Source organism: Dromaius novaehollandiae, chromosome 10, assembly GCF_036370855.1.
Source record: "Dromaius novaehollandiae isolate bDroNov1 chromosome 10, bDroNov1.hap1, whole genome shotgun sequence".
In the NCBI taxonomy this organism is placed as follows: Eukaryota; Metazoa; Chordata; class Aves; order Casuariiformes; family Dromaiidae; genus Dromaius; species Dromaius novaehollandiae.
Window position 1 is genome coordinate 21,997,420 of NC_088107.1, and position 12,119 is coordinate 22,009,538.

General features: G+C 45.6%; 1 protein-coding gene across 1 annotated transcript in view; it reads left to right on the forward strand.

The window, feature by feature from the left end:
- PSTPIP1 (proline-serine-threonine phosphatase interacting protein 1) overlaps positions 1 to 12,119 on the forward strand; it is a 60,887-nt gene that overhangs the window by 28,125 nt on the left and 20,643 nt on the right. Inside the window, exons 4-6 of the mRNA XM_026109460.2 lie at positions 8,114 to 8,148; positions 9,855 to 9,961; positions 11,865 to 11,927. Coding sequence (XP_025965245.1) covers positions 8,114 to 8,148; positions 9,855 to 9,961; positions 11,865 to 11,927 — 205 coding nt within the window. The remainder of the gene's footprint in view (positions 1 to 8,113; positions 8,149 to 9,854; positions 9,962 to 11,864; positions 11,928 to 12,119) is intronic.

Here is a 12,119-nt window from a genome sequence, read left to right on the forward strand (position 1 = left end):
TGCCTGGTGTTCCTTCCCTCAGCGTCATTGCAGACATTCAGTTCGATGCAAATACAGCACGTGTATAACTGCTCATCTTGATAGGAGAGGCTCTGCACTGCGAGAGCTGCGCAGAGCGCAGGCGGTTTGCTTTCATGCTTAAATTCCGATCAGAATAAATTCTCGGGGCAGACTTTTCCTCTTTAGGCACTGGTTTTGGCCGAGCTTCTCGGAAGAAAGGATTGTCCTGCACGCTGTTTGTGCCCGGGCCGCGTGTGTCTCAACAGCGCGAGCTGCCCTTAGGGTAGACACCCTGGGATCTCATCAGTGAGCTCCTCCGATGGGGGATGGACCCAGCAGTCCCAGCACCTGCTAACGCTTTGCAGAGACAGCTCCGACTGCAAGCCAAGGCTGTACGAGGACACTTCAGTACTGAGCATCAGCAGTAATATCATGTAGTAGCTTGGGAAAAGAGGACAGCGTTGTGCCTCCACTTGCAGACTCTTTAGCACTAGAAATGTGAGAAATGACCTTGGCTTGGCTGCTAGTAAGGGACGAGCTTTCAGCACGGCTGCCGAAGTGCAGCAGAGCGCAGTAGGCGTCAGTTGGGCCCTAACTGTTCTTTTCAAACCGGTATTGGAAATGGCCGTGCATGGCCTACTCCTGCAGAAAAATCTCTAACACCGCTAAAATCACAGGGGCTGGGGGACCTGCTGCAACTTTTTTTTTAAGCAAGCGCAGGACTTGTAAAAGAAGCTGGTGCTGGTTACAGTGGGCATAACAAACCGTGCACTCACTCCAGCGTCTATCTCAAGAAATAAAAGCTCTCTGAAAGTGCTGGCTAGCAGGCAAAGCACAGAATCGTTAAAGAGTACAGCCTGATTCAGACAAATTCAGGCCTTCTGGCTGCTTGCTCTTGGAGCACTGCAGCTGGGAGAAGCTACTTCCGATGGGGAAGGGAGGTGTCCTCTTTCCAACACATGGCACAGATCCAACTTGGTGGTTGCAGTCAGCCTTGGCCAGCTCATTCTGAAGTGCAGAAGGATGCACAGACTTAAATCTAAGCGTAAGACTATAGGGAGGGTCACACAGGCTCAGACCAAAATCCATTCAGCCTAATATCCTGTCCCCAATGCCAGATCCCTAGGGAAGAGTAGAAGAACAGGGCAAGCATATAAAGATATTCCTCAGAAAATAATCTTCTAGCCTTTAGCAACTGGTGGTTCAGGGGCTGCCAAGCCAGCAGCATCTTTGTACTTAATAGCCCCCAATAGTTTTCTTGTCTTTTTAGCTTTCTTTCAATAGTCTTCTTTTCAAATTTGTCACATCTTTATTCAAAACTCTGCAACACTTCAGCATCCACTCCACTAAGTCCTGTGGTAAAGCAATCTAATTTAATGTTAAGTGCAGCAGTGTCTTTCTGGTTTGTTTTTAACCTGCCTCACCGCACTTGCCGTATTAGATCAGACGTACACGACAGAGGCGGATTAGCTTCCTTAGAGCGGGGTTTCTCGCGGCATGTCTGCACTGGTGACCTGCAGTCCCACGGCCTATTCTGCTTCTTACAAACATATGGAGCTCCATGCTAACACCCGAAGTATGGAAAAGACTGTCTGGCTCCTGCTTTCAAGGTATTCACCTGCCTGTCCCTAGTAATTAGTCCTTGAGGAGTAGGACAGAGGCAAGAACCACAGCAGCTGGGATGGAAGGACAGGGCACATAATCAGGGATTCAGCCAGAGTTCCTGACTTTTGCACGCTGCACAGAAATGGATCTCTGGAGCTCACCGATCACAAGTTAGGAAGTCATCCATATCAATTTTAAAGCTCTGTTTTAGCCCCTATTTTAATTACAGCAGTTTTATATCTGAATCACGATTTCAGAGAATCTAGTTATAATACAAATTATAAGAAAGATATTCACAAAGCTGTAGCCAAGTATTTTTGGCAAAGGCCAGGTTACACCAACATCCAACGGGGAAAACAGAACTATATGTTATGAAGTTTAACCTGCTGTAGAGTTTTGCAATCCCCATATTCTGGCAAAAGTGGTTAGGAAAGAAACCCCAATATCCTTTTGTGTTGTATACATAGGAAAGGATGCCACAGAAAGTGGCGATTTTTCAGCTGAGGAACAAGATCGAGTTTGCACATGTTTGCTGGTAGCTCGCACAGGAATGATGTCTTGACACATTATAGATGATTCATAGCAGAGCTCATGCCTTTGAGAGGAAACTCCCTTTCAGGCTGCAAGGTGACGAGGAATTTCCATGCAGTGGCTTTGGGCGGCTCTGCAGCAGAACGGTAGGACAATGGAATATATTACAGAGCCCAGTTTTCAGATACATCCTCAGCCTCAGCGGAAGCAGAGCCCCGGGAGCTCAGGTCTTCTGTAAGATAACTCATGTAAACATGCAGCAGCTGGTTAAAGCCTGCCTAGTTTGACAACAACTATTTTTGTCATTTGCCCTTCTTGTCTCATCTCATGTATATGATTTCCTACTCTTTTCCTTCCCTCTTTTCCACCATCATCTCCTTCAGATCTCAGGAAAGAGTAGTTCCTTCAAGCTTGTGTCTGCTCTGCCCTTCTCTGCATGGCCTGAAATAACATCTTTTGACGAGCATGAGGTGAGGGCATCTGTAACAAAACACCAAATTGCTGCTACCTCTGTACAAATACAGCACATCTGTCACATAATATACAGAATTTTCTGTATTATTCACACAAAGCGAGCATTTTTGAACTGCAGCTAGAAATCATTTTAGAAGGTTACATTCTTCCATGGTTAGTTATTCTCCACTCAAACGTTCTGAACTTGCAAGGAGTTTATATACTTTCATTTTGAACTTGCAGGACCCTGTGAAAATGGATCCAAACAGGTACTATGAAAGATCTGCGCCTCTGCTCAGCCCTTGTTAAATCCAATCTAGATAAGCTCTCATGTGATGAGGACAGGCATTTTTTGTACTGTGCTGGTCTCTCTCCAGGAGGATTGAGGAAATTTAGCTTTATGTTTAAAAAGGTACAAAAGTTATTTTGATGGTTTTATTCTTTGATTTGAATGGTGGAGGTGATTCTGGAGTCATAGAGGATCTAATCTGTAGTCTACAGGCATAGATTTAGAGGGGGAAGAGGGAATGTGGATGTCCCATCCCACTTCTTGCTGCGATCTGTGCGTACTCCCAGTGACCAGCCTTGGCAGCGATGGTACCCCCCCCCCCCCCCCACTCTGTGTGGGGCTGCTGCCGCTTCTGACATACATCTGAAAAAATCCAAGCACCAGAAGCAAAAACTTGCATGGAGACACACTACAGCGTTAGAGGAACCCTCCACACTTGCTACGTTCACGAAAGAGATGCTCCAGCCTGCCCCTGAGCCCATCCTGCCTGCGCAGTACAGACTCCCCTAATGACAACACGGCCACTCACGCTAGCTAGTGCCTTGCTATAATTTACAGACAGGCAGAAATTTGGGCTCCAGTAGTCAAAGGAAAGGTCTGCCCATGCCTTTTTCCCGCTCCAGGTGCCTCAGACACTATACCACAGCTGGGACCTGTACAGATCTTTTTCTAGTTGCACAAAATGGTTTTGCCTTTCTGTTTATACCTCCTCTCAGAACAAGAGGAAAATTTCCTGGCAAAAGGAATTCTTTGATGTTTTCACCATATCTCCACTAAGCAACATCAGACGTGATTGTAGCATGAAATATTCGGCCATATGCCTGGCCTAGGACCTGGTATCGAGTTAGCTACCTCCCTTTTAAAAGAGCACAACCTCCCTCCCCACCGCTACTCTTTGCAGTGCAGACAGTCCCAGGTGCAAATCGTGCCCAGATGGCTCTGAGCTCGTTTCCCACACTTTGCCACCACCGCCGGGCTTCACAGAAAGAAAGTGCTGGTAAAACTTCACTGGATCTATCCTATATTGCAGGAGGAAAGACAAATGCTAACATGGCTTGAAAGGGGACTGCCACTGAAATGGTCTCATAACCATGTTATCAGGATCTAAATTATCCGAGGCAGAGGGTGACATGACTGCTGGCAGTGCTCTGCAGACTTCGTCTGACAGAGACTTCTCCCAGCTTCAGAAAAAATGCTTTAAAAATATTACTGTAAGAACAGAACACGGTAGACATTGCTGACGATATCAAACAAAAATCTAGCAGAGAAGAGGAAGGGGGTATTTTCTACTTCTATTCACCAAGCAAAGGCTAAAAGAAAAAAAAAAAAAAAAAGCTGTGGTTTTCCGGTTAGAAAAGCCTAAGTTTTACCTTCTTGTGTACAAGTTTTAAAGAGATTCTATGAATTACTCAGTTAAATCAGCCTCTAGTTGAGGGAGCAGGCAAAGAATTGAACAAAAATCTCCGAACCATCAAGCCTAAAGCTGCAAAAAGAAGCGACACGACAGCGCACGCCGCGGCCATAGCGGTGGGGTAAGCACTGGCGCAGGCAGGGCTCTGGCAGTTACATCTCTGGGGCAGCAACGCTGAGGCTGTGGTGACAGGGAAGCGAGGGGTCCCAGCGCTCCATGTGACACGCTCCATGCTCCGTGAAACGTGCAGCGTGCTCCCTGGGTCCTGGTGTCAGGCCGGGCTGCCCGGCAGAGCCTGCCGTGCGGCGACAGCACCGTTCCTTCCCAAAGACAAGGTCCAAAGGACGGCGGGGGAGAAGGCAGAGGAAGAGAGCGGGCGGGACGAGGTCCGTTCGAGAGGCAGCAGTACGCGTCCGTATTCCAGCTAACGGTCGGGATGGTTTAGCCACTGGATGGCGAAAGTCACCAGCAGTCGCTGCAGAACGGCTTTGGCACGGGCCCCCTCTGCTCCCCGTTCCTCCAGCCTGAGTCAATCCTTTCTCCATCAGAAATTCATTTTGACAAATCCAATCTTTAAATGTCCAAGGGGGAGTCTTTAACAAACACACACAGTAAATTTCTGTCCAACGCTATTTCAACGAGACGTCTGCAGCTGGCTGCACGCAGCGGTGCCCAAAGGGAAGGCTGCTGCTCTGTCTGAGGCTTGAGCAATTTCACAGTCTTCCAGGTTTGTCATGGAAACACTAGAACTGAGCAACAGGAAAAAAGAAAAAAGTGCAAATCTATAGTTTTGCTTGAATTATTTTCAACCTCAGTTTTTCTAATCTGGCCACAACAAACAAAAAATCCACTACTGCCACCGCGCTGAGCAGCAGAGCTTACTGCGAGGATAATGCGTTCGGTTAAAGGGACCAAAAGAGTGAGCCACCCTCACTTTGGACGCTTCGGGATAAAGGTCTTACAAACCTTTTTAGAAAGTCACACGCAGATGAACCCTAACGGGAGACGTTTTAATAGGTTGAATATATACAAAAGAGCACTGACAGAGTTAAAATTCACGTACACATCTCTGCTACATAGGTTACTTCCATTAAACCCTCCATTACTACACCTAGTGCACTGAAATGATATATTTCACTGGTCTAATCAGAGCGTCTAGCAGCGATGAAGAGCTCATCTGTAAGGCTGCTGCTGCAGCCCGCACGTCCCTGCAGCCCAGCAGTCATAAACGAACACCTGATGGATCCACGGGTCAAGATCTGATTTACTTATCCTCTCCCTCACATAACTTGGCACAATGACATATTTGCCACTCCCTAAAGCCCCATAAGGATGAGGGATCTGATTCACCGATTTCAGGAAAGTATTATAAAAATAAGGAAGGAAATGGCTTAAGTCTATTTCAACCTACTTACGGACTGTGGCCTTGCCCTAATCAGCAGCTAGGGAACTGACTGGACAAATCTCTCATACATAGAGCGAAAGGCCAGAGCTTTCTGAAACAGCAGTTAGAGACCACGCAGGGGGCAAATGGGTCCCTCAGTTGTTCATAGCCAGATGCATTATTATACCAGAAGACAGACCAATCCTCACAGGGAGCCAGCAAAAAGGAGAAAAGCTTCCTATATGGCTTCTGATCATGAAATACCCTAGTAGCTCAGATGCCTGGAAACTGAAAAAGCAGCAAACTGCTTTTGTCCTTGATGTGTACTGAGAATGCATTACTCTTCAGTATCCAGTACAGCAATTTTGCCAGTCTTGGCATAAACTGAATCACCAGCATCAAAGAAAAAATCTCTAGGAATAATAGATCAACACAATGTGCAAAGAGTATGTGCAGTTTGCGAGTGTCCTGTATTTTTGTGTTAAGAGTTCTGCCTTTTTAGCTTCAGTATTTACATATTTCTGGGATGAAGTTGCTAGCACTTTCCCCACCTCCCATTGGAAAAAATCCATGACAAAAAAGCTAATTTCATTCCATTCGTACACCACATTTTTCAAAAAAACTATTAGAGCTTTGGAGTGGGAAAAAGGCTAACTTACCTGGTGATATTCAATTTGTCTCTTAAGGTCAAGCTTTTATGACTGAACTGGAAAGAATCCTGTTTGTTTCCTTTCATTGTGAAAATTTAGTTTCTATCAGAATTTCACACTGGACTCAATTTTTGTGAACAGGGTACGGTAGGAAAGGCAAATGAACCTTCAGAATGTTCAAGGATTATTAGGACTATAACCCGAAAAATATTCAACCTACCATGTTTCCTCTGACTCATCTCAGGAGAGAGGCAATAAATTTAGTTATTTCCTTCAGAAGAAGCTGAAAGAGTCAAACAGTAAGGTCAATACCTGTCATTTCTGGCTGAAAGCCTTTTCCCTGTATTTGCACACGTAGCTACAAAGTTAGATTTGGATGTGGATTGCAAGGCAGTTATCCCTGAAGACAAATCCAGTCTTCCCCAACTCCTCTGCATTTCTCCTATGCCTGGTAAGGCAGTCTTGCTTCTGCAAGAGCAAGCTTTGATTAGGAAACAGATGTCCAGTCTAAAATAGCACAGGGCAATTAGAGTCCTTCATGTGTCTCTTAAACCTCCTAGAATGACTCAAGAGATACAGGATTTCCCTACCCATCTGTAGTCACACATGGCTGGGAAGCGATATGCATCCTTTCCTGGGCTCTCCCAGTAGCCAAGCTTCAGCCAGGGAGATTTTGGATTCTTCATGAACAAGCTTTCCTCCTGGGCTCCCCCATGGGCCAGGAAGGGGCTCTCTGGAGACCTCAGACCCTTTTCCTCCAGGGAAAAATACAGTCTGGGTTCTGAAGAGATGACTTGTAAATCTGAAACACCTCCAAATCACAGCATAACCCTGGCTTGTGTGTCTACAAGTGCCCTTCCAGCCTGCAAACCGGGAGCTAGAGCAGGTTGAGTTGAAAGTGCCTCATATAGACCGTGCTTTCCTCCCTCACCACCTCTGTGCTGGTCTTTCTGTTGCATCCTTAAAAAGGACAGAGGCTTGCACAAAATCAGGACACCAGGTGATCTATCGTTACCTTTTCATCACCTCCTGCAATGCTCCATTGTAGCACCTCTCTCTTAGTGGCGTAGGTTCATCAGACTGAGCAGCATAATGTCTCTTTTTGCTAATCTCCACACTCTGTTTCACAGCCTAGCATTGATGCCCCATTTCACAGCACAGTTTAAGCAAGCTGTGCTTCTCAAAGGTTGAAAGCCCTTAGGAGCATCAGGGTTTCAAAACCTAGGTAGGCTCTCTGAACCATTTATAATCTTTTTTTTTAAAGGACAGCGATCTGTACCACATGGTGGTGCTACAAAAGCATAGTATAGAGGATGCTGTGTAGCGTAGCTGCTGCACTGCATGGGTGACTGAGGAGGAAAAATTTGCTTGTGATGCATTCAACATAGAGGGTGGGGTTGTTTCCTCTCTACCCTTCAGGCTAGTGCTCCAAAATCCAATTCCACTAATCATCTTTACTTCACTCAGATGGCTTGTATCTATTGGCAAGGTGCAGGAACAGAGAAATGTCTGTTAACGTTCACAACTCCAGATACCATGGGATCAAAAAAGAGGGTGCACATAAAGAGTAGTGTAATTCCTTGCTTCATGGAGCATTTTATTGCATTTCCTCATGCTAACAGATTGATGCTATCGTGCCTGTTAGCACGGTCACTTTTTATGACAGGACTAATAAGAACTTTATTTCTATGTGGATCTTTGAGGTTCTGAGGGAAAGTTTTTCCTCTAGATTCAAAACCCACTCTGAAAAGCCTATACTAATGAAGTTGCATTTGGTTTTCACCCCACAGCACACTGAAGGCAGCATTTGAGAGCCTTAAGCAACGTAAGTATTTACATCTTCCTTTCTAACCTGGGTAAGACACCTTATGTGTCCACCCCCTTTGAGAGTTTTCATCCTCTTCCCCCTTTATTTACAATTCTTCTATTCCAGCCTGTACTGTGGAGAGCAGAGTGAAAGGACACTCTCTGGGGACACCCTCTCCAGGGCTGGGCATTGAATCCAGTCTCTGGTGGCAAAGAAAACTGCTCCTGGAAACTTTTTAGCTGGAACAGTGCTTGCTCCAGTCTCTTCCCCCCAAACTGAGCCCTCCAGGCTCTTGCTCTCACTCACCACCTCACTTCTTCTCCAAAGGGATGAAACAGAGCACTCCAAATCAGTTCCCTATTCAGGTCCCAGAAATCTTCGCGCTGGGAGCCCTCACTGCACACCCTCCTCACTTCCGAGTGAGGAATCAGTTCCCTTTTCCAGTGCAGAAAGCAGGTGCCAATCAGTTGAGCATGACTGAAAACTAATTAAAAAAAAAAAAGCATAACTGACTGATTAGAATATATTTGCAGCATGTCAGTCAGTGTCTCCAGTTTGCTGGATGACCATGACCAAATTCCCCAGGGCAGTGTCCCTTCCTTTCTGTCACTTGTCACTTCTGCGCTCCCCAGAGGATGGTGTTAAATGGAGACATAAATGTCTCCTAATGCTCTTGATTACGGATATCCCTGAGTGTCTGTAAAACACCCCAGAAATCTAATTACACTTGACTGTGTCCCCACAAAATACACTGTCTCATCTTCCATCAGGAAAAGCTGGTCTTTGGCAATTTTTTGGCTGGTTTCTCAAGTTAGTTTTATCCGGATTGAGTCACAGAAGATCAGCTCTGCTCCCTCCTCTACAAACCACTGCCATGGAAGCAGTACGCTTTCTGAACGTGCTCAAGGCCGAACTGAAAACCTCTCAGAGCCAGAAAATACAACACCATCATATCCAACAGGACAGTGTACCTGGGTACTAGCACCTGTTTTTTAGATAATAAAAACATCCTTCTGAAAAGCAGCTATTGAATTAAGGTGTTTTTAGAGCCTGGGTAGGGGGAGCTCAACGTTTTTGGAAAACGAAAGGTTCCATTTCAGAGGCACCAAAGCAAAAAACGCAGAGAAGTTACCAGGCCCTTCAGACAGTCTCAGCCAGACGGTCTGAAATTCAATCCGTGTTTGCTGAGCCTTGCGAACTGCCAGCATGCCGTCTCCTCTAGCAGCACTTGGGCCAGGCTGCAGGCGACAGGCAGGCAGCTCCCAAGAGCAGTGATTATGCAGCAGGGCAGCGGGAGGGAGAGCAGGGGGACGGGGTGACGGCAGAGGGCACAGCTCCTTCCTCTCCTGCAGCACAACATCTGACCTCCAGCCCCAGAAGGGAAGGGGGTGGCTAGGGGTGAGTGGGGCTATGAGGAAGCACAGCCGGGCTCTGTGCTTGCCAAGGCTGCTCCGAGCGGATGCCCCAGTCCTGCAGCGGGGGGTTTCACCGATGCAACTTGCAGGCGCTGAAAGAAGCTGCAACAAGCCCTGTTCAGGTTGCATGAACCCTCAGCAACATCAATGCATGCAGAAACATAGGGAAGCCCTTTTTTTTTCTTTTTCTTTTTTAAGGCTGCCCTGTTCATGGCAAGTCTGCCATGTCCTAGAAATACGTGCTAGAAAAAGTGACTTCATACTTAAAGACCTTTCCACTCACTGCATACCAATTCTGATCTGCCTTAGAAATTGAAAGCGTTGGAAATGCTCATATCCAGCTGGCAGTAATGCTGAGGGATGAACTGAAAGGAATAGAGGAGTTCCGAGAACGACAGAAAGAGCAAAGAAAAAAGGTGAGTAACTGTAGAAATGTTGAAACAGGTTGGGTCAATGGACAGTCCATTCTGATGTCCTGTCTCTAGCCATAGGCTGTGAATGCTGCAAAAGATGATAAAACATGCCCAGAGTGCCCTGTTCACTCCATGCATTTGACTGTGGAAGAAAATCTCTTTCTGATCACATTGGAAATAACATAATGCTCTGAAATGAGGAGACAGAGGCTTTAGTCACTTTTACTCTCTCTAGAGTAACTGCAGACACTATTCTTATTCCTGTAAGAACTTAATCCTTCCTTTTCTCTTATTTATACCCTTGCTAATTGGGTTGCTTTAGTAGGATCCTACATGATCTCTAGCATGCACTAAAAGAATGCAGTTACACAAACATTTGAAGACATAAAACAAACATCATGCTGAATGCAGCACCTATATATGGAACACCTTAAAAATACTTGGAATAAGTAGCATGCATCTAGCTGGTGTTGTATAATAAAGATTTGAGTATATTTAGGACTGGGCTTCATCCCCTTTGATCCTATAGAGCTCTAAGTCTCTTTAAAAGGTAGCTCTTAACAGAGACAACAATGATCACTTCTACACCTTCTCTGGTTCCATGGGCAGTTGAATCAAATTTCCAGCTAATTTAACACAAATTAAAAAAAGCATATGAGCAGCGTCCAACACAGCACACATCTCATGTCTACAGCCCTGACATGCAGGAACTTGGAGCAGCAGACAACTCTGGAAATGAGAGTGGGTAAAAACAGTTCTGATTCTGACAATGCTGCTGCTGAGATTGGAGGTTCACAGCTGTCCCACGAAGCAATAAGGCATGCGAGGACAGACGATTGTACATCAGCACCAGAAATGCTGTTCATCAGCATTTCTCTCTCCCACCCCCACTTTGTCACTAAGAAATCTGCAGAGAGAGAGAATCTCCTGTTGAAAACAATAAGCCCGTAACTCAAAGGGAAGCAGTTAGGGGGGTCTGGAAGAAAGGCAAAAACTCCTCTGGAGTTTGATCTCCTCCTTTGCAGGACTCACTGCAAGCTTCTTTGTCACACATGTGGCTGTGAGGGAGTCATCATGAGAAATGCTAGAAGGTGTCAGCATTTTTGGTGACCTCCCAAGACACTGCAATATACGTTTGTGCTGGCTCTGCTGTAAGCTTTCAAGACTGTGCTATTTAGCCTTATGTCAAGCAATCCTCCAAGAAGCCCCAGAGAGAGTTTTGCTTAAGCGGAATTTAAAGATTAAAGGACCAAAAGTCCCACTGAAGAAAGCCAGAACCTGCCAAACAGGAACGGACCTCAATGTCACATAAGGCTGAGCATACCACAGTTAAAGCTGTAAAAGAGAACTCAGCACTGTCCTTCCAGTGCTGACCAGACGACGTTGTGGAAATCAAATCACATAGAGCATAAATTTGCCAGAAGTAAAGCAATGGAAAATGAATTACACAGGAATTGCTCATGTTTAGAATGGACAAATACCCTCATTCACACGGGCAATACATTGGCTTGCTCCACAAAGATGTGAGATCAAGCTCTTCAACCAGCAGAGGATCTCTGCTGGCAGACTTGATGTGCAATGGGACTGGATGTCATGCTATTTAGTCTCCTTAAGAAAAAAAAAGGGGGGGGGGAATGGGGGAGAAAATGAGGATCAACATCCTCTCTGCTATTAATGGAAACCATTGAAGCAGAATTACCTTGGATTATTTTTACCTGGCACATTAATGCTCTCTGTGTCACTTAGAAGCCTGTCAGTTATAAAAGCTGAGTACCCCAGAGGCACGTGGCTCTTAGAAAGGCTCTGACAACAGTTTTCCTAATCCTGCCACTAAAAAAAGAAAAAAAGAAAGGAAAAGAAAAAGAATGCAAAGCAAGAAACGCTTACTTCTGTGTGTTTGTTACAGTACGAGTCTGCAATGGAGCGCACGCTAAAGACCAAGTTGTTGCATTATAAGAAAACAATGGAGGTAAGCAAAGAGCTTCAGTACAGGTTTCTCAGGTGCGAACTGATTCCAGTTTGAGACAGGATGAAATCTGCATCACACACACCTATATTTGAAGAAGGATTGAGTGCGTGTGCGTGTGTGTGTGCACATGTGCATGAGAGAGAAAAAGAGATGATGTGATTCCTGCTAAGAGGAGGAAGCTCATTTTCCCTG